Source organism: Polistes dominula, unplaced genomic scaffold (genome assembly GCF_049000335.1).
Source record: "Polistes dominula isolate Pdom_NZ unplaced genomic scaffold, Pdom_raw_medaka contig_24, whole genome shotgun sequence".
In the NCBI taxonomy this organism is placed as follows: Eukaryota; Metazoa; Arthropoda; class Insecta; order Hymenoptera; family Vespidae; genus Polistes; species Polistes dominula.
In genome coordinates, this window is record NW_028301150.1 from 2,096,301 (window position 1) to 2,122,161 (window position 25,861).

At 33.5% G+C, this 25,861-nt stretch overlaps 1 protein-coding gene and 1 long non-coding RNA gene across 8 annotated transcripts in view; both read left to right on the plus strand.

Moving 5' to 3' along the window:
- Nucleotides 1-25,861, plus strand: part of mam (neurogenic protein mastermind) — a 190,537-nt gene that overhangs the window by 93,144 nt on the left and 71,532 nt on the right. The window contains exon 1 of one of the 7 annotated variants that reach the window (XM_015317811.2): nt 13,110-16,257. The exons of 5 other annotated variants lie outside the window; for them this stretch is intronic. In XM_015317811.2, coding sequence (XP_015173297.2) covers nt 16,252-16,257 — 6 coding nt within the window. In that variant the 5' untranslated portion in view covers nt 13,110-16,251. Of the gene's footprint in view, nt 1-13,109; nt 16,258-25,861 lie in introns of those variants that run through there. One more of the 7 variants, XM_015317812.2, reaches the window with a different exon arrangement.
- Nucleotides 9,883-14,772, plus strand: LOC149030786 (uncharacterized). Its single transcript, XR_016178321.1, has 4 exons — nt 9,883-11,917; nt 12,275-12,300; nt 12,740-12,945; nt 13,903-14,772. It is a non-coding gene; the product is annotated as an uncharacterized LOC149030786 (long non-coding RNA).

Genomic DNA, 25,861 nt, shown 5'->3' on the forward strand with positions numbered 1-25,861 from the left:
TCTATCTCTATCTGCTGTGGCCCTCCTCACTCAGAACGAACGTTCTCAAAGCAATGATTCACAACTCGGTAATTTCTCCTATCTACGTTCGAACGTGCTTTAAGGCCCATCTTACGACGAAACTCTCCCCTCCCTTGTGCATTTCCTCTTGAGACAGATTGAAATTTCAGTCGATATTATTACGTACTTTTGTGTCTAGGGAAAGAAAGTAATCGATATTCTAGAGTTTATATTATAGTTGGGAATATAAGAGTGTCGAGTTATTTATACAAGCAATTTGTATGATTATTCTTCTCGATGGTGGTGATAATTGATCGTAAAGTTAAATAGGGATTATATAGTTTAATGTTGTTATTGAGAAAGAAAGTTATAAATTTTACTTGTTCTTTATTCTAGTTTTTTTTTTTTGTTTATAAAGGAATGCATAATTTTTCTATAATATTATATTTAATTTTTAATTTATTATATAATATTTAATATAATAAAAAATTCTAATATTTATATTTTAATTGTTATTATTTCATTTATGTATTATTTTAATTTTAATATTTAAATTATAAATTGTTATATATTTAATATAATTTATAATATGAATATTATATTAAATTATAATATTGTAGTGTTAATTAAATGTTATATTTAAATTATTCGAATATTTCTAGTAAATAATTTTCAAATAAAATGTATACCCAAAGGATTAAATTCCTATAGAATAATTTTCAATATAAGTTGTTATTGTTGTTGTTGTTGTTGTTGTTGATGGTAAGCAGAGTCGCGAAGGTACGGACAAATGATTTGAAAAGATAGCAAGATTTATGTTCAAGGAGTAACGGTCTCTAAAACGTCGAGGCGTTGCTGTTGCTCTCGTGAAAGCTACAAAGTAGCAACAGCAGAAAGCATTGCAACGATCGCGCGTGGGAAAAGTGGGACACGCGAGCGAATCGGATGTCAGAGAGTCCGAGAACCCACCGTTCTCGTTGGCTAGTAACAATAACGGGTAAAATCATTCCGTGCTTTATTACCGTGACATTACTACGAACTCATTGGTTAATTATTTGGAGGTGAACGTGTTAGTGAACGTGGAAAGGTGAACTTGTCTCTGCGACGAAGTCTTTTATAATTTATATTGTTCTTTTATTATTATTTTGACCATTTCGACAAATAGAAATAAAAAAAAAAGAAATAATTTATATTCATCGAACCCATTGTTCTGACTATCGTATTATACTTTTGGTTATTATGGTTTGCTTTTGAATTTACGAGATGTAGTAAAAAAAAACATTTTTTTTATATTTCTTTTTTTAATTCCTTTTTTTTTTTTTTTAGATATATGAACCTGCGAATTAATTATATTTCTCTTATATTATTATATAATAATAAATATTTAATTATATAAAATAATATATAAATTAATTTATATATATACATATTAAAAAAAATATTATTTTTATAATAATATAATTATATTTTTTTTATAATAATATAAATATAAATACATAATTAATTTATATAATTATTAAATTATAATATAAATTAATAATAAATATATATATATAATATTAATATATTATATATATTAATTATAATTTATATTTTAATTATAATTTAAATTAGAAGTTACCAAGTAGAAACGAATTAATATTTGTTGTTAAATAATTATTATATTAATATTAATTCGTGACGTGATAATAATCACCTAAAGACAAAATTCAATAGAATACAAGAAGGAAAGAAATTTTTATTAATATTAATACTTCGTTTAGAAATATTCTAATTATAATAACATTACGAAAAATAAGCCTGAAATATAAGAAATTAATATTATTGAAATTTATTGTTAATAAAAAAAAAATAAACGTATTACAAAAGATTTTTTACGAATACACAAAATAAATGTGTGTCTCCAATCTTGATTCGTAATTTGTAACATATGACTAAAAAAACATTCTTTTTTCTGTTTCAGGTAAGTCCGATTGATTCTATTCTACCAAGGATGCTGTATTTCGATCACCAAGCTTCATTTTTACGATTTAAATGTTATATATTTATGTTTATGTTAAGTAAAAGTGATTTATATTGTTTTATTATTCGTGATTTGAAACTCTCAACGATAGGTATGTATATACATATATATATATCAAAGTGGTATTCAAATATTTAAAAGAATGTGGTTCTGCCAAAATATAACCGAGTATATCGACTTTTTTTTCCTTTTTTTCCTTTTTTTTTTTTTTTTGATAGGAAAACAATGTTGAAAATTAACGAACAAACAAAAGAGTGATGTCAATATTATTCCATCGATTAAATTGACTCTCTCGTTCGACGATATTTGACAATAGGAAAATGTTTATAATTCGTTTGTTACCTTTTATCGATAATAAAATGGTCAAAATGCACTGTTTTCCTAGAATTCTTTTTTACCAATAAGAAATTTGTGTTTAATTAAACCAACGATAGTGTGTAAGTGTGATAACAAGTAACGCACGGTGTTCATCATCATCGTCATCGTCATCGTCATCGTCTAATCGTCAAAACCTAAACCAACCATAAGTGTTCATATATAAGGGTGACCTAATAATAAAGAGTAACCTACAATTTCATTTCCAAACAAAACGTGAACTTACAAAAAAAAATCTACGAACAATAAGAAACCGAAAAATGGGATTCAAAATTGTTCAAATTCGTTTGACTGTGTAAAACCAATCGAATATTTTCTTTTGGTTTTTTGATTTTTATTTTATATTGTTTTTTTTTTTTTTTTCTTTGTGTTGTCGTCGATAATTCATTTTTCTCTCAAAAATTGAAAGCATCGAATGAGTTCAGACGCATTGGGATTACTCCCTGATGAATTTTTGATTTTTGTTCACGCTTCAATCTCTCGGCACATAAAAAGGCTCGTTATATCTGCTTAACTCCAGTGGGAAAAGGACAAATTTTTGTCGCGTGTTGTATATTTTTGTGTAACGTGAATCTTTTCGAGAGTAAGAGTGAGATAGATAGAAAGAGAGAGAGAGAGACGAGTTGATATTTTAGGTCGAAGGTTGAAAAGGGTAACTCGTGCGCTACTCGCTCGCCTACGCCTCGACGAGCCACGCGTCCTCGTCGTCGTCGTCATCGTCGTCGTCGTCCTTCTCTCGTTTTGTGTCTCTTGCTACGAGATCTTTTTCTGTATCCTTCCACGCGTATTTCCTTCTTAAAAAGGACACTGGTGAAAGGAACTGCTCGTTGCTTTTTACAAGCGTAGACCTTCGTTCTGAACATTGGAATAAGATTTTTGAAATTTAATCCTGTGAAGTACTGGATAGCAGTTATCTTTATTTTGTGTGTGTGTGTGTGTGTGTGTATATGTATGTGTGTGTATGTGTAAATCTAGATCAAATAATAAATTGTATTCTGGTTTTATTATTAAAAAAAAAAAAAAAAGAATTATTTTTTGTCAAATTATTAATAATATGATATAATAATTATATATATAATATTAATACAATTATATAAAAATAATATATAATAATTTTGGATTTCAGTCTGTGTGTGTGTGTGTATGTGTATGTGTGTAAATTTAGATCTCATAATAAATTGTATTGTGGTCTAATTTGACAAAAATTATTGATAATATGATATAATAATTTTGATTTTAGTTTTCATTTGACTTATTTTCTTCTTACCTTCCTCTTCTCGTCATTCCTTTGTCGTAACAAAGAGAAAGAGAGAGAGAGAGAGACAGAGAGAAAAGAAACATAGATTTTATTTGCAAGTGGAATTCGCTGACGGCAGGTTTCTCTGAACTCGCATGATTATCGTGCGCGTCGCAAGATAAGTTGGAAAGATTCTTCTCTTCGCATATGTTAAAATGGATACTCCGAAACGTAAATCGTAATGAGAAAAGAATGGTAAAGAATAACTTAGAGAGAGAGAGAGAGAAAGAGAGAGAGAAAGAGAGAGAGAGAGATTACACTTTTTATCTTTAACTATTTTCTAAACGTGACTGAATTTCTATTACTTATCGTTTTCAAACATATTTACATAATTTATCACGACTTTAAAAAGAAATAAAGTAAGAAACAAAAAATGACGATAATAATTTGCAAGTATGTCGAGTCGTAGTATTATGTTCTTCGTAAGTTTCCCTTTAAAACTCGATCGATTACTATACGCGTTATTAACCTCTCTCTCTCTCTCTCTCTCTCTCTCTCTCTCTTTCTCTCTTAGGCACTGCTGAATATTGCGCGAGACTGTTTCTCTGTAGAAAAGGGTTCGAACGAGAATTACGTGTAAATGATAAAACTACCATGTGTGACGAACAAACTGCTGTTCTATACGTCGAGTACATTTGAATACAATTGTTTATGATTAAATAATAATTTTTTTTTTTTTTTTTTTTCAAAGAAATGATATACATATATTTTAACTTAGGACACAATTTATTTAAATAATTAATAATAAAAATAAGTATGATATATTTTAAAATATGTTATTCATGACGCTCCACTATAATGGCGCGTCGTACTGGAAGATAGCAACCTCGAAAGCTACTATAGTGACGTGTCGTAATGGAAGATGACATCCACGAAAACCATTATAATGGGGCGCGTCGTATTTGAAAATGACATTCGCGAAAGCAACATTATAGTGGCGTGTCGTATTTGGAAATGATAATCACGAAAGCTACACTATAGTGGCGCGTCATATTGGAAATTGACATTCACGAAAGCTACACTATAGTGGTGCGTCATATTTGAAAATGACATCCACGAAAACCACTATAGTAGCATGTCGTCATGTCGTACTGGAAGATGGTATCCACGAAAGCCACTATATTGACGCGTACTGCCTAAAAGGTTAACAAATAAATACCCTGGTTTAAATCGATGCGTTGCTTATTGGAAAATAGTTTGAAACATCGAAAAGTTTAAATCGTCAAAAATTTCTAAGAGTATCAATGCGACGACGGAATAAGAAGAGAGATAGAAAGAGATGGAGGATAAGGAGAAAATGGTGAAAGAAAGAGAGAGAGAGAGAGAGAGATTTGGGTTTCGACATTGCGACGCTCGGCAGCAATCGTAGTCCGAAAGTTTCACAGTCGTGGCAACGTTTCACGCTCGGATGATACATCCGAGGTGAGTGAGGGTGGATTGAGATTTTCGCGTGGCGCAGGCGTCGTTGCACTTTCAAGTATTCTAAGAGACCAAGAACGTTAGAATGAGATAGAACTAAAGAGAAACAGAACAGGAATGAGTGAGAGAGAAAGAGAGAGACAGAGAGAGAGAGAGAGAGAGAACGGGAGAGATACGCGTTTCCACTTTTCGTCGTAGTAGAAGCTCTTGGCGTTTTCACCCTTCCAACCTTCTACCCTTCCTTCTTTCCCACTCTGGGTGACGACGAGCGTACGCAAAATAGCGGCACGTTGTCGAGAGCGTCGCCGTCTCCTTTCAAGCAATCGCATTTTCCACCTTGCTTGATAAAAGCATAGTCTTTTGGATTTTTCTCACTAAAGCAACGAACCCCTTTCTCTAATCGTTTTTCTTTTTTATAAATATATATATATAAGTATTTATTGATATGCGACAACGATTGTTCATAGTAACCGTGAATAAGCAAATACACAGTAAATAATATTAATAATATTAATCTTGTTATAATATTATTTATCTCAATATATATTATATATTATATTATATATTAATATATTAATATAATATATATAATATAACAAAAATTAATATAGAATAAATATATATAATATATTAAAAATAATATATAATAATATTAATATATTATATAAAATCTAGAATATATATATATTTATTTATTAAATAAAATATATTATATAAAATAAAAAAATAAAAAATAGAAAATAAATATGATATCTTAAAATAATATCTAAAATGTTAAAAAAGATTTAAACTCGCGTTTAATATTAAAATTGAAATTTATTAGAGCGAAACAAACGATAATAAGAAAAATTCGTCTAGGTGGATATTTTCATTTTCTTTTTCATTTTTAGGATGAAAAAGTTAGTTAGGAAAAAAAAAAAAATTTTTTTAATCGCGTTCATGTACGAGTGAACTCGCAGAAAACTTTTTATTATTATCGCTTAACAAAATCAGTACTTTACTTTCTTCGTATGAGCTTGAACGCGTTAATTGTAACCCTTTCGTTTATTTTTCATTTTCAACCTTTATAACGTAACATAATAATAATAATAATAATAATAATATAAAAGTCTTGATTTTTTATATATAACATAATCGAATATAAAAACAATCAATTGACGCACGTAATCGTCTCGTACAAATTTTATTTACAGAGAGTAGTATATCGAGCAACAGGTGACAACGATGTGCATTTTTTTATATAGATATATATATATATATTCGCATTTAAAATATGTCCAATCGAAAGTCGATCGAGGAACAAACAAAAAACATTTCAGTTTCGTAGAATATGCGATTAAAATTTCTAACGTTTTATGATGGAGGTTCAATTTAAAATCAAGAAAAAGGGGTGGATCTATCGTTGTAATAAGTTAGACGATGCCAAGTACAAGACACGCATTCCACGATGAGAAGCATTATGCAAAAATGGAATGGCATTGATGGGATGGTTGAAAACAACAACAACAACAACAACGGATACGAATAAAAGAGAAAGAGAGAGAGAAGAAAAAAAAAGGATCTTTCGCAAATACAGCGAGAGAGATGGCATCGTCCTGAAGTACCTTTCTCTTTCCACGAATCGTAGGTACTTTTCTCTCTCTCTCTCTCTCTCTCTCTCTCTCTCTCTCTCTCTCTCTATTGCTCCTACTCGTTTAAAATCCTTTCTTTCGTACGCTCATTGTGCCGGATAATATCTCGCGGTTGCCTTCTTTTTTCGCCGAGTGTCGCAGCGGCCGAGTCTCGAGAGAAATGAAGTCGACAACCAACGTGAAAGAGAGTGAGAGAGAAAGGGTTAAAGTTGGGCGGAAAGGAGGGGAGGGGAGGGGGAGGGGAAGAGGGTATATACAAATATGTAGTGTATATAGATATATGTATGTACGTACGTAAATGCGAGTAGTAGCTTTCTCTCTCGGTGGACATTTCGAAAATAGTCCGGCTCGAAAGTATGTGAAAAGAAAGGATCAATTATTTTTAAAGGGATAACAGGACGAAAATGAATTGTATGTTTGGGAAATTGTTTCTTTCTAATTTTCTTAATGATACTATTGACAAATTACTTGAGATAATGTTTATATCATTAATATCGAAAGGTATCATATAACAACATTAATTTTTTATGTTTAATGATAAAAATATATGCAAAATGACGTAACTGCATTTGGATAATGAAAGGGGTGTCTATCTGGTAAGATGATCAATAGTATGCAGCATGTGTGCTGTAATTTTTGTTTATAACAAAATAGTAAAATTTGTTATATTTTGTTTTTCTTTATTTCAATATTTAGAAAAATACGTAGCCATTTCTGGAAATGTTGAAATATTGATTTTTGATAAATGGGTTTCGAAGCTTTGATGCAGAACCACATTTTGTGAGGGAAAATGTCGTATAAAATTACTTAAGAGTAATTTTTAATTTATCCAACAAATCTTGCATAATACTTTTCTAAATAATCTAATTTTCAAATGGTTGTTACAATTTGAAATCACTTAAATACAAATCGTTTTAATTATAATGCTGATCAACTTGAAAAATAAAAAAATGCAATTTCAAGAAACCTATAATTAACACGAAAACAACATTGTCTTCTTATCTATCGAAACATTTGTTCCCAATTTTACGAAACTCAAAATGTATATTTTGTAAAAACTACCAAAAAAAAAACTATCAGTTTATTTATAATTTTACGTATATGTTACACCCGCGTTAATGATACTTGCATAAAACTGCATATAGACACAAAAAAGTGGAACAACACATTGTTCGTAATCTTAAAATGACACTGCGTATATATATATATATAAAAAAAGAAAGAAATAGTTTACGTTCGAGAAGATAAATGGAATAGCGGAGATTTCAGCTCAGCGAGTCCGAGAAAAATCGAATTAAATTCGCATGTATACACGGGTAACGTGAATGAGAAGAAAAAGGGGGAAGGGAGGAATGGTGGGAGGAAGAAGAGGGAGGAGGGTTATTACGTTACTCGGGATGTTCATGACGCTTATCCTGAAAAGGAGGTGGAGGAGGATGGTGGCGGCAAAAGGATGGCGGTATTGGCGGTTGCGGCTATCTTTTTCTCTCTCCCACCCTTTTTCCTCTTTCTCTCACATATAAACGCACATATATACATATATATACACACATGCATAGGAATCTACATAGCGGCTCGTTTCTCCGTTCTTTCTGTGCTCCCGTCGTTCTCACGGGGCGAAGCGGTTCAGTGCAACGTCCTCGACGCCCATAGCAGCCGCCACAGGTACCGTCGTCGTCACAGTCACCGTCACCGTCACCGACGCCGACGCCATCGTCGTCGCAATCGCTGTCGCCGTCGTCGTCGCCGTCGCCGTCGCCGTCTCCTGTCGCCATCCCCGAACACCACTCTATACCTATCTTTTTCTTCTTTGTACGTGTGTTTGTGCGCGCGCACATACGCACGTATATGCATGCATGCATGCATGCATGCATTTTACTCACCTATTGTGTATTTGTGTAGGGAGAGGACTAACGTAAGCGAGACGACAATGGTCAGTGGCATAGGTGGTGGCTTCGCTCGTAACGCGCGTACTTTGCCTTTACGGCTGCCGCGTTAGACTTAATTAAAAGCTCGAATCATCCCTCTCGTAAATGAGAGCATGCGAAAGAGAGAAGGGGTATGAGAGATTAAGGGGGAGAAGAGACAGAGATGATATAGCTTGCAGAGATATTAACGTCGCATTCGTATGCGAAGCTCGCGTGGCGATCCAATAATTCCGCGTTGAGGGAAAACGCACTTCGTTATCCCTCTATACTCCTCAGGAAATTACATGTCCTCTAAAGTCTGAGCTGATACGATAGGTTCAGCGCTTTTTTTTTTATCTGCCCTTCTTTCACAAATGTGGGTTATTGTTTATCAAATGTTCCTTTTCCTCTTTTCCTTGTTTTTTTTTTTTTTCTTTATCTATGTAATAGTTTATTCAAGATAAACTATTGTAAGAAATAAATGTTTAAAATATTATTATTCTATGTGTATATTAAAAGAATGATCGATTTATTATCGTAGTATCACAAAGTTATTCACTTTTTAATCACAATTTTGGTATAAAAATCATGAACAAAGTTTAATAAATCTGTTCGAAAAACTTTTCTCATTTCTTCGTAGGAGAAACAATTTCAAGTAATTCAAATTTATCGATCGATAATTCGTTGCATATTTAATCGTTGCACAAAGTTACTTCTGAAGAATCGTGAAACATTTGTTTCTAAACTTACAGGTTGAACTTTTCTTCTTTTTTTTTTTATGATCCTTAGACGTTCTAAATTTCTAATAAATATAATCGATAATTGTTAATCGTAATTTAACGTCTTCATGTTCTGTTATTATTATTTGTGCTAGATGATGATATTTTAACGTATGTGATAATAAGAAAAAATGTTTAGTTCAAGTCACAAAAAGAAAAATATTCATCAATAGTTTAGAAAATTTTCCTGCAGACGAAAAAATATTTATACTTGGCACATATGTATGTGCGCGTGTGTATAAAATGCCTGCCTATAAAATGTTTTCCAATTCGTTTTTCTTTTTTTTTTTTTTCCAAGAAACATCGTGCGAATCAAATAATCGTAACTAACAAACACGCGAGAAACGTTACCGAGCGGAAAATACACACGTTACGCGTTCTAAGGTTAAGGTCGAGGTTTCTCTCGCGAGCAAACATCAGTGAGGGTGGGGCGAGGGGTGAGGGTGAGGGTGAGGGGGGGGAGTTAGCATCGCGAAGAAAATACGTTTAACTGCACGTCTAGTAGTTAGTAGTTGTTTGCAACGATTTCTTTTTCATAACGTGAACATTTGATATCTTTTATCGGATCGTGTATTTAAACAAAAACAAAAAAAACAAACAAAAAAATAACAAAGATAATGTCGAAGCAAAAAATCATATTTAGAAATAGACGATTGTGCAAAATAATATCATCATTAATTAATAATTAATTAATCTTGAATCTATAAATACATAATTAATGGAATGTAAATGAAGATCATTACGATGAACAGATTAATTTAAAAATGAATAATAAATAAATTAGAAAAAAAAGAATTTTTTTAAAAATCAAAAGAAAACAGTAAGAACATATTGAAACGACGAGATTGAGAACTACTGGCGCGGATTTGTAGTAGCGTAAGCAGAGCGCGGTACTACAGATGCGTCGAGGAGGGGAGGAGGAGGAGGAGGAGGGCTGTTGCGCGCGCGCGATCGACGAATCCCGGCACCGTGAAACCGTGATGACGCAACCGCCAAGCGTTGGTGAGGTTGAAAGTGCGGGCGACGCGTCGCAAACGCGGCAGCTCTTCGCTGCTGTATATATATACGTATATAGGTATGTATGTATGCATGGGCGCACGCGCGCGTATATGTGTTATAAGTGTGCGTGAAAAGCTTCGTCGTCGTCGCCGCTTTGCGTGGGAGTAGGAGGAGGAGGAGGAGGAGGAGGGCTTTAAGTCGCGCTTGTGACTTTTCTTCCTTTGAGAATCCAAAGAATTTTACACAACGTGTCTCGCATTGTTCTATCACGCCACGTGCTTCTTACAAATTCTTTTAATAATTTGATAATATAATTAATGAATGAAACTTTATTTGATAAATATGATCGACATTTTCGAATTTTGTTATTTTAACATAATCGAAAATAATATAACGATTACCAAAGAAAGAAAAAAGTAAAAAAATACAACGTATATATATATATATTTACTAAAAAGAATGCGTCCCTTTTGGAGATAACTCATACTTTTCGTAGAAAATTTCCCTCAGGATAGCGCGTAAGCTTTTTCGAAATGATAAGGTCTCTTTTCTCTTTTCCGTAAGAGCGCTAGGTAATGGAAAAAGTTTCGGCAGGTTTTAAGGGAGGTGTAGATAGTCGGATAGCGAGTATCGGGTGGGTGACCGACACGGTGCGCAGGTAGCCCGATGTTTCACCCCCACCCTTCTGCATTTCACTTTGGCTGATGCCACGCGAGCGAACGTATGAAACGTACAACTATTGGAATTGTGTGCGACGATAATACGTCGTACGGTATAGAACGACTACACGATGGTAGGATGGTAGTATTAGGTTCTTGAAAGAGGGAGTGAAAAAGGGAGAGTAGGGGAGAGAGTCTCTCAAAGTCCGTCCTCGTCGTCATCGTCGTCGTCGTCGTCGTGGTTGGTGGTGGCATCGAGGCATCCGGTAGGAGCGTCGCCCGCCGTTGCTGCGTCGTCGTCGTGTAAAATCACATGCATACATACAAATTCTCATACACACATCTACAAAACACAAATTCATATGCATATAAAGAAACACACATATCCATGTATATATATAAAATACTACAATACTACATGTATAAAAGAGAAGGAGTCAGGGGCACATCGAAAGGAACGAAACAGCTTCGGGTTAGGTCGGACTCGTTCGGAGCATGCTATTCACCGAAGTCGGCCGATGTTCACCGAGTAGAGTTGGTCGACTAGCGTCGCGCAGCCAGGATAGCAAGCGAGCAAGTAAAGCAAGCAAGTAAAGCAAGCAAGCAAGCAAGCAAGCTGGCAGGCAAGCCGGCAGGCAAGCAAGCAAGGAGGCAGGCAGGCAGGCAAGGAGGCAGGCGAGGCCTCCTCTTTCGAGTGTCGAGTCGGGGAGTCAGTGGCTGACGATTCCTCGGGCCGTCAAGTTGTTCGTGCGGGGGATGTCGATGTCTTGCGCTACCACGAAACCACGTGCGCCGCGTGACAGTTCCAATAGACCCGTGGGAGGAAAGGTTCGTTGTGTCGCTGAGCTGACGAGACGCGACATCGTATGAGCACCAATCGAGCGCGGCACAAACATCTTCCTACTTCGTTTTCCTTCACATTTTATTTTATTTTTTTATTTTTGATATTGTTTTAACATTGCAATCTCAACGACGTTAACTGTACGACGATCTTCTACAAATCTTGTCTTTTCTTATTCTTTCCATTTTCTTATTCTTCTTTTTAAAAGAAAATGCACTTTTTCATATTCATCTTCTCTTTCAATCTTCATCATTTTCGTCTTCATCGATCGTCTATCAAAATCTTTCATTATTTATCATAGTTATAAAAAGAAATTTCCGGTAGATTATGAAATTCTCTCCCAGATTAAACCGTCTCCATTCGACCTTTGGTAATTTTCGATAAAATATTACTTTACGAACGGATCGATACTCGTTGGAAGAAATAAAAAATAAAAAAAAAAAAAAAAGGATTTTGATTAATATCGATCAGTGAATAGTTTTTTTTTCATTGACGTGATTATAAAAAGAATCAAAATACATCGATTGTGAATATGAGTGCTTTAAACGAGAAGAATGTCAAATTTGATCTTATCTGTCACTTCTCATGTAAAATAGTAAGATTAAACGCGTTCTAAGAATAAAATCGATTCTATTAATCGATCTCGAGTATTTAAAAGCTTTTACTTCTATTAGTAATCACAATTTTAATTGATTTCAAATTTATAAGCACTCTCATATTCTAATAATACACGATTTCGTAGATTAAACTTTAAATTGATTGATATAAAAAGAATAAATGAATAATATCGATCATCATAAATCATCTAGGGTATCTCAATCTTGTCTCAATGTTGATGTTGGATGCTCCCTTACGTTTGAAGGAGATAGCGCGAAGAAAATATGAATCGGGCCGAATCGAATAGGTAACGCGTGTAAATTAGTTGCGGGACGGCCGCGCCTGGGACAAGAAACGGAATAATAACGACCGCGACCGGAAGGAGAAGGCAACGACGACAGAGACGGGGAAAGGAAGAGTAAGAGGGATCAAAAAAAAAAAAAAGAAAAAAGAGAGGAAGAAAGCAAACGAGAGAAAACTTCACGAATGCGATAGGAGTGGGAGAGAGGGGTGGGGGGAGAAAAAGAGAGAGAGAGAAGGAAGTCACGAAGGTTCGGATAGAAGAGATAGATAGATAGATAGAGTAAGAGAAAGAGAAAGAGTGAGTGAGTGAGTGAGTGAGAGGCTAGAAGGGTATTGCGAAAAGAGGAGGGAGGAGGTGGAAAGATTTCTGGGCACGCGCAGTCCACCTGCTAGCATGTAGTGGCACGCGCCGTACCAACCCTTCTCCATCAGCATCACCAGCACCACTACACCACTAACAGTACTACCACCATCAAGAACGGTAGCAGTAGCAGCAGCAGCAGCAGCAACAGCAGCGGCACAGCCGCTAGCATCGTTTGGCCCTCTCCACCTAACCAACCAACCTCTACCTCTCTTTCCACCAGTGTTCTGTTAGTGCGACGACGGCAGAGTCGAACACTCCCTCCCTCGTCGCGGCGCGGCGCGGCGCGGCGCTTCGTTCTCCTCCACGGCCGTCGCGCCGTTTCTCCCACCCTCTCCCCCTGAACGTTCCTCCCTCCGGAACGGTCCCCTCGCGCGTGCCGCGCGGGAGTCAATCGCTCGTGGACTTCGACGAGGCGAGCACACGCGGTGGCTCTCCTTTCTCTCTTCTCTTTCTTCTCTCCTCTCCCGACGTCGTTCGTGCGTGACGTTTTCGACGTGAAAAAAAAAAGAACACAAAAAAGTAAGAGAAAGAAAATAGTACGATCGACGTCGTTCGCCGCCGTGTCTCTTTTGACGTTTCACTCTTTCTCTCTCTCTCTCTCTCTTTCTATCTCTTTCTCACTTACTCTCAATCTTTTTCTTCTTTTTCGATGATTCCTCTCTTCATATCCCTGACAAACTCTTAGGTGTTTCTTTTAATTGGTTGTAGTAGTAATTCTTCGATGTAGCCGCATAGGTGAAAAAGAAGATAAAAGATCGATAAAGGAAATAAATAAATAAGTGTTTGAAATTAAAAAATTGGAGTGGCGAAAAGAAGATTATTTCTGTCGATAAGGTGTGAAGCAAAGAAAATAATAAGAAAAAGAAAGAAAGAAAGAAAGGGGGAGAAGAAGGAAGAAGAACAGAGAATTACGAAGTAGTAGGAAAAAGTAGGAGAGAGAGCGTACGGCAGGCACGAGCGTAGCCGGCCGATGTTCGCGTATGAAAGAACCCGGTCGGCCTCTTCCGCCTTCTCCTCCTCATCCTCTCGCGAGAGCACCGCGAGGAGGGAAACGTCATCGATTAGGAGAAGTTTTATCTAAGAGCCGAGACCGGTGTGTGGAGGAGAATAACGACGAGGAGGACGAGGACGACGGTGAAGACACAGTCCTCGTCTGTTAAACGTTCTTTTTCCTCTCGCGATCCTCTCGAAGAAAATAAAAGGGAAGAAAGACTCTGGATTGTTTGAAAGAAGAAAAGTCAGCCAGCCAGTTGTTCGTTGCGGTCCGTGGATTACTTCGAGTCTCTTTGCTGGAGAAGAACGCATTCGAGTGGGCCGGCCGATGCCCGCTGATCCGCCGCCGCAGACTTTTTCCGTTCGTTCGTATCCGCCGTAGTGGAAAAGAGGCAGGGAGAGAGGGAGAGGACAAGTACACTTTTCTTGATCGTTATTCCGCGCAACGAACGTTTATTCATCGACTCATCGTTCTTCTCTTTCTCTCTCTCTCTCTCTCTCTCTGTCTGTCTTGCTTTCGCGTTCTCGCAAAACCACCTGTTGACGATTTACGAGGGAAAATCTACGTCGTTCTACCTTATGAAACGTCATTGTTATCGTCTTTTGACCATTTTCTTTCCAGAAGGATCCGGAAAATGATTAATTCAACTTAAATACAAGACGTCATTCCAAAGAACGTGTGCTAAAAACAATCTCGATCATAGTGTTGTTTAAATATCTTGACTATTATAACACGTGAAAGAACAAAAAAAAATAAACATTGTCTCCTATTCCTTATGATTTGATTTGTTTTCGATTGATCGAAACGTGTCGTTAAAAAGAGGAGAGAGAGAGAGAGGAAGCCAAAGCGCAGCAGCAGCAGCAACAGCAACAGCAACAGCAGCAGCTGTCCCTTTCGTTCGACTCGGAGAGTACAGTGTACTCTCGTTGCATCGGAGTGTGTTTTTCTATGTCAATGTTATCCGCCCGTTGACGTGATATCGGTCAGTTACATCGGCGCTGCCTGAAAAACTTCTCGGTGTCAACGGGGTCACGGAACGTTCTGTGTTGATTACAGACACTCTGTGAAACGCCTTTCGGACAGGTCCGTTCTCTTTCTCTGTCGTTATTATGCATTTTTTGTTCTGTTAAATGATAAAACGAACAATCAAAAATTCTTGAAAGAAAAGAAAAAGGAGGAAGAAGAAGAGAGAGAGACGAAAACGATTAATCAATCCTTTCTACGAAATCTCCAAAGACGATCGATTCAAAGTGCTAGCTAGTCAAATAATAAATAATTAAGAATAAGAATTAAAGTGACATTTCCAAAGAGGAAATTGAAACTTTTTCGAAATATTTCTTTCGAAAAGAAAGATATATATATATATATATAACACGAGTGATTTTCGTTGTGTTATTCGCTGACGACGACGACGATAGCGTTAAACAAACTTCGACGACCTTCCGCGCACGTAGAACTTCGCCGGTATCTGCAAGGTGAACCGATAACGTTTTTGTAATAATAATATATAAAGCCATTGAGATTGGACTTATTCGAAAAACGAGCATCAACAGTTAGCTCGTTATTGTTCTTTCGAATCAATCGTGGTTAATTTTGTTCTCTTACATTTTTCTTTTTTTTAATTAAATCACATCGATACGCGAAGTGTGGAAAAGAAAAACAAGGAGAAATTACGAAAACTCTCATAAACTTTCGTTATAGTGAAGAAAAAAAAGTGCTGTAGTAACGCATAAATTTGTGTGGATAAGCTCGCTGGAAGAGCAACCAAAAACAAGGTTTTGTCATTAATCATTAAAAATTCATTAAACTTAATTAGAAGAAAAAAAAAGTAGTGAACTGTGGACAGTGCATTTGAAAAAAAAGGGAGAAAAATAGTGCATCGAACAAAAAAAAAAGAAAAGAAAAAAAAGATTAAGAAAAGTGATCGAACGAGAATAAACATCGTGTGATCGAAAGAGGGTATGGTGGGACCGGCACAACCAGGGCCTTAGGCCCGGGTGGCCGACCTCTCAAAGAAGAATCTTATATCTGACCCGTCAATTTGCACCATTAAGCTGCCTGGAATGATGGTACGTTTATTTTTCTCTATCATTTATTAAAAATACATAATATTTGATAACGTTTTTCTAACGAATTCGATAAACTTCGTCATGTATATTCAAATTCAAATATATATCCTATATCGTAAATACTCAATCGATATTATCGAAAATATTTTGTTTAATTTTCCATCGATAAAAATATTCGTTTTCAAAATATTAACATATTCTAATCAATTTGTCGTATTTATTTATTTATTTATTTATTTACTTAGAAAATCAACGTAAGATAAATCTAATATTTCAATAAATAAATTGATAAAATAAAAAATAAAAATATCAAATCATAATAAAAATCGCGTCATTTTGTTATGGTTTACAAATTGGTGATAAGAATACGCGCGCGTATGAGTGTCAATAGAAAAAAATTCCACTAGGAAACTTGATATCTTGATATAGTGTTTATCAAAAAAAAAAAAAAAAAAAAAAAAACTAACAAACAAATAAAAAATAGAATAAAAATAAAAACAAAATGTAATTTATCGCATCTGACACGAAATCGCAAAGATCTTCAAGGTTAAAATAAACGATGGACACGTACGCGCAAGCACGTATTACGCGGCCGTGACAATAGAGTCGACGAACATCGTCGTCGTGGTGTTCGTCGTCGTCGTCGTCGTCGTCGTCTAACGGCATTCTAGCGGTCGACCGAACGATAATAGGAGGAGGACTTTGCGATATTCGCATCGTTCGAAAGACGAACCTGAAGTTTTCCTCTGTTTGGTCTCGTGGTTGTCCCGATCTTATCGATCTTTTCATACTTCCACAAGGTAGTCACAAAATGATGACAAATATGTCTCATAATTTTCCAAAATCATTTCTTTGATTTTGGTCCAGACATAATGTTTGATTGATTATTTTATTGAAGTAACTTTGACAGTTATCTTTACGTAAACAAAACAATTTTTTTAACCGTATTTTTGTAAGTAGGAAAAGAGTGGTTTGTTATATTTCTTAAAATTGTATTTTCAGCATATATTATACATTATATTTATATATTATAATATGGTAATTTAATTATATAAATTAAATTATATAATATTAGTATATTATCATATATATATATATATATATTATATTTTATATTATATAATATATTATAGAGTATATTTTCATAAGTTAAAGCTTATAAAGTATAATATTAAAATATTATATATTATATTATATTTTGTTAAATTAAAGTTGGAATTAATGAAATAAAACTATGTGATTTGTGATTCACTTTAAAAAAAAAAAAACCCATCTTCTATACCTTAAATCGTTCATTCTATATTGACCGTTATCAATGAAATCGTTTCCTTATTACCCAATTTAATCGAGTTTATCGTTAAATAGAACGATATTCCCACTAGCAACGTAACTGACGTAACTATCATCTACTAATTACTTAAGCCTCTCGTTCGTACGGTTATTTAATAAAGAACATTGCGCGTAGATACATACGTATCCGTGATGTTCGTGTTCGAATCTAAGAACTCGATTACGCAAATAGACGCGGTTAGACGTCTTTGAATATGGAATAAAAACTTAATGTTTATCTTTACTTCGTTTATATGATACTAACGATAAATTCATTCCGCGAATATTATGATATTAAAATATTCCTACAAAGGTAAACCCTTTTGATCGAATCATTTTTATCAACACGTTTTCAAAATGCAGTACAGGTTGTTTTGTAACAAAAATAAATCAATCTTTGAACGATCAAATGTAATAAGTAAATTTGATCATTTATATGATACAACCATTTATATGGCTATTTTGAATAAATCCAAATGAACATTTTATCTTGCTGAAGTTAATGATTGATCCCTAAAGAAAGGGAATAAATGACCAGGGGCAATTATTTGATTAGTAAATTTAATCTATCTTGAGTATAATACGTTGAAAAACATGTCGTTGTACGGATCGATAACACGTAGATAATACTTCATTTTTTTTTTTTGGTCTTTTTTTTTTTAAGGGTTTTTACATAGCTTCGTTCGCACATAATAATTATTATCGAGCGTCACGAGGGAGAGAAAGAGACAAGCCGTACTTATCGTTATTCGCGTTGCAATTAACTAACGCGAAGAGGTGGTGCATTCCCCTTTTCGTTCACGTGGGTGGAAAGGGAGTGAGTGAGTGAGTGAGTGTATGAGAGAGAAATGGATAGAAGGGGTAGGAGAAGTAGCTTCGAGTCCACGTTCCAGCTCTGGCAGGTCATAACGGGGGAACGTGCTTCGTACGGCCGGTTGGTTCGTGGCTAAGCGTCGGAATTATTTATACCACTTGATTACACGCGTTTGCTACCGGACAAAGCCGACCGAGAATCCGAAGGTGCACGAGCAGCAACAGCAGCAGCAGCAGCAGCAGCATTACGAGCAGCACTCGATTGACTAACTCGAATAAGACGTTTGTTCGTCTTATTTAGATTCACTGAAGAATAGATAAAGTGTGAATGAAAAAGGGATAGATATATAGTGACCGTATATACAATATATTTTTAATCCATCTGGATCATGCAACATTTTCATTCAATCATATTGGTGAATATCGCAATATATATTTTTATATTTACATTTATGATTGAAATTATCAAATTTGTGATAAAAAAAAAAAAAAAAATGTCAGTATGATTGTTCATGTTGTTGTTCATTTTTTATTTATATTTAATATTATGTACGTTCGAACGAATTTATTTGATCGAATACTGAGTTTAAATAAATGTAATAATTTTGATGATTAATTGAGATGAGATAGACGGAATATTAGATAAGTCGTTGACCAGTTGTGATTCGCACAAGAGAAATATCGAGAGATTCGTGGCATAAGTTATCGACCTACTTTCATACTGAGGAAAATGTAAGTTCCATCGAGCAAGTTGTTTGTCCTGAAACTACACGACTTCTTACGACGAGTCGTATATTGAGCCGGGGTTCGCGCGATAAAGTTTGTTTTAGAAACCGAGTAGGTGGACATCGTAGTATACAAAGTTTCACCGTGGTAACATTTCGTAAATGATAATCACGAAATTGTATCGTATTTTGAAATTGGTGTTATTTTTATCAATAGACTTTAAACCATCCATACCTTTCGTTGTTGTTGTGTAGTGTATTTAATAACAAAAATTAATGAGTTTTTCTGATTAATATAAAAGAATTGTTTTTACTTTTCCAAAAATCAAATTTTAATTTGATTTGATTTGATTTGATTTGATTGAATGTTATTCGAATTTTGAAAAAATCATTTGGTTCTTTTTTCTTTTTTTTTTAAATACATAAACATGTAAAAAATCTATATTTAGGTAACATGATTTGAAACGGATGCGATGATTCTTATTTACGTAAAAGTAAGTTGTATCATACATTGTAAATGATAAGCTTTGAAGAATAATAATATTGTTTTCTCAAAATGTTTCTTTCTTCGATTTATCCACCTTCGGACGATTTAATTTTATCAGTCGCTCGGCACGGCCTTTGCACATTTCCGTTCCATTCCATTCCGTTCCGTTCCGTTCTTTATCGTATCGCGACGAATATTTGAATAAAATACGAATCTCTTATTACACGTTTGCGCACGCGTTCACTCACTCTTCTTGTATCGCGCACGACATATAAAAAACTCAACTAATTTAAATAAGCTCCGGCACCATCAAGTTTCGAACGAGCAATTTGGTTAATCGTTAAATAGATAAACGATAAAGAAAATGATTCTTGTTTTTATTTTTCTATTATGTGAAATAAGAATCACGAAAAGATTAGAAATTATTTAGTGTTAATGGATATATCGAATTGGATTTAAACTTTAGTGTGTTATCGATGCATATACGTGTTTGTTAATATTAATGTAAAATAATGTAATATGTTTATAATAATTAATTAAATTATATTTAGAAGGAAAAACTTTAATTATTAAATATAATTTATTATTACAATCTAGTTCATAATAAATTATATTATATTTATTATATATTATATATAATTTTATATATTAACTAATATAAAATAATAATATAACAAATAAATGGTTTATTAATATTAATTTATAATAAATTATTTCGTTCCTACGAAACATTTTATTTAAAAGTATTCAGCACTCAAAGGGTTAATATATAACGTTGTTATATATATTTATTATTTGTAATGCTTTTTTTTTATAAATAACAATATTACTTTCCTACATATTCATATTTTGTATTTGATTATTTTCAAAATTACGGTATCAACCATAACAAATATTTAATTGAATCTTTAAATGTTCGATTAAATCGTCATCGAATGAAAACGTTAACTTTCATTGTCTAGAAAACGAAGTTGAGAACTCACTCGAATCTCACGAGAGAAGTTTCGGGTCACTAAAATACATTCGTCGGCCTTGCCACGTTATTTAGCCTACTCTTTGGAACAAAATTTCATTCTCCCTTTCTCTCTCTCTCTTTCTTTCTCTCTATCTCTATCTCTATCTCTCTCTCTCAGTCTCGCGACTGACTCCTTCAATAAATTCCACTCTTTTTCCTTTTCTTTCTCATTCTATCTCTCTGTCTTTATCTTTCTAGCATTGTATTTCTCAATTCGCTTTCTCTTCTTCGTACTTGTTAGAAATATATTTAGCAGGCTAAAGGAGGGTGGCAGATATCAGCTATATGGAGTACCATCTAATAATAGTGATTCGTGACTCGCGAGTATTAACTTCGTTCATATTCCTAGATATACAATCTTTTACATATCATACATGTATATGTATATATATATATATATACTTTTATACGTAACGACACTATAGCACGGTTAGCGTCATTCAGTATTTTCCACTTCCTCCCCTTTCTTCTTTCCTCACTTATACGTTCTTCCTCTGATACACACACACACATATATACATTCTTCTCGTCTCATCGTCTATCTTCTCGCTTCTGTCGTTCAACGGATTACTTACTGCAGACATATGCTCTATACATAATGATCTGATTACGTATCATCGTTGCTCTCCTTTCGATCCACTCTCTACTTCGCCGCCTCTCGCTTGGTAGTTGATAAGCTCGATAAAATTTTAACATGCACGCTTTTTCAAACGATCCTAATTTATCTCTTAGGATGAATTTTTCTTTAGCGATTCATTCGCGAACAAATACTTCTTCATCGTTCGTTCATTATAAATTCATTTATAAAGTTATTATTAATATTTATTTTATTTTATATATATGAATATGAATATGAATATGAATATGAATCGGAATGTTCTAATACAATATTAATGTATTAATATATATATATTATTTAATTTATTATTATTATTTAACAATTATTTTATTATTATTAAATATATAAATATTTTGTGTATTTTTTTTTTAATTATATTATTTAATATATTTTATATTATATTATTTTATATATTTTTATATATTATTTGATATGTTTAATATTGTATTATTTTTTATATATTCTTATATATTATTTTATATATTTTATATTATATTAAATATACCAAAATTTATATATATATATACCCCATAATCTTATCATTAGTAATACATAGAAAATTCGGAAAATCTATGATCAAGGTATAAATAGAAAAATATTATCATATATTTATCATTTCGTAGAACTACATATTTTTGAGATTATATAATTTTCTATTTTTATAGTTACTAAAAAAAAGTCCTAATAAAAGGACGAAACGTTCAATATTATCAAAACAAATATATCCTGATTTTTATTTTACCTTTCCAACTTTCTCATGATACAATTTATATATATATCATTTAATATATTACAATTAATTTTTTAACACGTTGATATTTTCATTGCAAATTATCGATGAATAAAAAAAAACAAAAAGCCCTTTATTTATTAGAAATAGTAATTCGTACATTAATATGAAAAATTTTTTCATTTTCGTTTTTATGTTATAATTAATGGACTCGATTAAATAATTAATCAAAGAGAGAGAGGAGGCACACTACGAGTATGCGTGTATATATATATATATATATATTTCTCTTACACCAATCTAACCGTTTGTATTTAACGTTACGAAGTTTTAACGTAGCCGTACCATCGTGAAATTTACCCGCGCTTTACGACGCGATAAACCTTCGCGTTTCTCAACTAATTTCCAGCGTGACGAAAAGTCGTTCCGGCGATGAATTCACGTCGCTTATTCTAGAAATATTCGTCCCGAACGTGTTCCATCTCTCTCTCTCTCTCTTTATGCCTCTCACCCCCACCCCCAGACTTTACTCTCATATCGTGTTTTCAGTTTTCTACCTATTCGAACCAGGGACCCGGTGGTCATCCATTAACGAAGATATTTTAAGAGAAATAAATAGGGATTCACGTGCCGACGATTCGCGATCTTCAAAAGATATAAGTAGGTACATGCTAAGCAGCAGAAGCAGCAGCAGCATCAGCAGCAGTAACAGCAGCAGCATATGTATAAGCATACACACACACTTACACACATACACACACGAACGCAAGTGTAATGTAAAATATGTATATATAGTCGTGCGATTCCAAGCGGTCCATACTTTCCTTCGACGTATATTTTTAGCTACATCGAATCTTCGTAATTTCGGTTGAAATATTTCTTCTCCATGATCCGGCACCGAAACTCGGCCGAGAGAAAAAGACGATTACTACGACGAACGTTGACGATGAGCTTGAGAATGATCTTTAACGAGAAGGAGATGGAGGGAGGAGGTGGTGGAGGTGGTGGTTGTTGGAAGAATCAAGTACTGCGTTAAATAACTTTCCGCGTATTTCCATCGGAAACTTTTTTTTTTTGCTATAAAGCGAAAAAGAAATCGAATTTTCGACTCCTTTAAAATAGATTCTAACGCAGTTATACCAATGCTATATTTGTAACACTTAAAATAGGTGAGTGACTCTCTCTCTCTCTCTCTTTCTCTCTTTCTTGTTGCAAAGCCCTGTTCAGAGATGGCACGTAGCCTTTCGATTCCCCGCATGACTTTCCTCTCTCTCTCTCTCTCTCTCTCTCTTTCTTATTCTCTTTTTCTCTGTCTGTTTCTTTGTTTCAATCCCACCTCCCCCAACTATCTCTTACTATCGTCTTCCATTTGCTCTCGTGACTCAACGTGTCCACTTATGATACTTTTTTGACCTTGTCATACGACTTTATTATGCACATTTGCAAACCAAATCTTTGTATTTTGATTGGATATAACATAAAAATCGAAATGAATTCAAATAAAATTAAAAGGATTAAAATGCAATATATTATATATAACTATATTTATAACAAAATCTATATATAATTATATAAATATATATATATATAATAATTATATATTAATATAGTTATATATTATATTAATTATATATATATTATTATATTATAAAAATTATATATTAAATATATATATGTATATTTAAAAAAATAATATATTATAACTAAAATTAAAAAAAAGACTATAAGCATATAATTTATTTAAACAATAACCAAATCACTATCTATGAAAAATTAATTAAGATATTTTTTATTTATCATTACCATGTTGTACAAAATATAAAACAAATAATTAAAAAAAAAACGAACACATTTGCATAATCGATGAATTTTTCTTGGTGCTTTTTTAAGAGTTCAAAGTAGAAATATATATATATATATATAAATGAGGAAGCAAAGATATTGGGGGAAAAAAGGGGAGAGTAGTGTTCCCTTCGGGAAAGTGGGAAAAGGTTGGAATAGGCGGATGAGAAACATTCGCTGACTGACATGAGTCTCAGTAAGGGAGGACTGAAAATGGGGGTAGAAGGAGGAGGAGGAGGAGGAGGAAGAGGGGTTCTCCTCCTCAACTCGCTTTTCAACTCCTCGCGCGAGGACTACGCGTCTGAAGTTAGATGGGGTGAGTCGATGCGAACTTAGGGTTGGTTAGGGGAGGGGGACGGGGGGTCGGGGGCAGGGGCGGGGGCGGGGGGAGTACGCGTAAAACCTCCGGCCACAGATCGATAGAAAGGTCGGAGGTGTGTCGTGTCTGTTAGACTTTGGCCCGAACTTGCGGTTACGTACCTGTACTTGCTGTGTTCTGTGTTCTAAGCCTCAAGAATACTCGCTTTTGTAAATATCACCAACCTCCTCCTCCTCCCCCCTCTCTCCCTCCCTCCCTCCTCCTTTCCCCCTCATTCTTATCTTTTAGCCCCTTCATTCTATCCTTTGAATGAAAAATATCATTATACGTAACCTAAGTTTTGTTGTGGTTCATCTTTTAACGAAAACATTGCTTCTGACGTTATTATATAACTTTTTTTGTTTTTTTTTGTTAACAAGACAAACATTGCATTATATTTGTTTATTTAAAATTATATAATTGTATATAATTGTGTAATTGATTTTGTAAATACCGCCAAATTGAATAATAATTTACTTTTATAAATATTGATATTCTATCTGAATTTATGTATTAACAAATGAACATAGAACATGATAATAATCTACATCAATATTATTTATTTTATATTATATATTATAATTATAATTATAAATAATAATTTGAATTTTATATATATATATATATATATATATATATATATATATATATATATATAATTCATATTAAAATATAATTAAATTAATGTGTGTATATAAAAATTTGTAATTTAATTAAAAGTAAATTTAGAGAAATGAATTAAGTTTCATGTAAATTATCTTATAAACATTTTTTTTTTTTATCAAAACATTTATATTTCTAATAAGATTGTGCGTGTGTGTATACATTTTAAAGAATAATCGATAATAATTATTAAATAAAATGATTCAACAATTATAATTAAAAAGAAGAAAATTTGTAATAAAACAAAAAAGATAAAGGATTTTGTTCCTTTTATCGTACTTTCATCTTAATTTATTTCCTCGAATGTTCTTAATTTTTCGTGATATTTCAGCAATGAGAAAACACGATGGGGTCGTCGGTTGGCTAAGTCGTTCATTGTAGATGTTAGGAAGAAGGTATCTTTCTTCAGCTTTATTAACCACTCATGATTTATAACGACCCTAGTCGGTGATACGTTTTCTCTTCAAAATGAACGCCCGTGTGGCGATTTAATTGCAAAACAGTACGAGAGAGGTGATTTACAACGCTTCCGTTATACAGGCCTATCCGATCGTGCTATCCAAGTTGAATATTTGAAAAAGGAAAATGTTCCCTTAATTCATAGATCGATTAAAAGTACTTTAATTAATCCATTTGTTTAAACTGACACAAATGGATTCATTTAAAAAAAAAAACAAACAAACAAACAGAAAAATGATATCATTCTTATCATTAAAATAAAATATATTCATTTGTAATATTAGATATAAAGATATCTATATCTATCTTTACGAATAAATATGAATAAAATAATCTCATCTCGACCCAATTGAAATTCATATAATCTATGAAGAATTTCTTCGGTTATTAAAATGTTCGTAACATTTACATGAGGTTAATATTTGTAAAGGAGTCTTTTACAATTACACACAGTCACGTTGAGGTCGAACCCAGTTGCATAGAGTAGATTGTATGGTTTCCTTGTAATTCTTGATCGATAACTGCTATCATATTATCGCGAAGTACTACAGAATATGTGTCTCG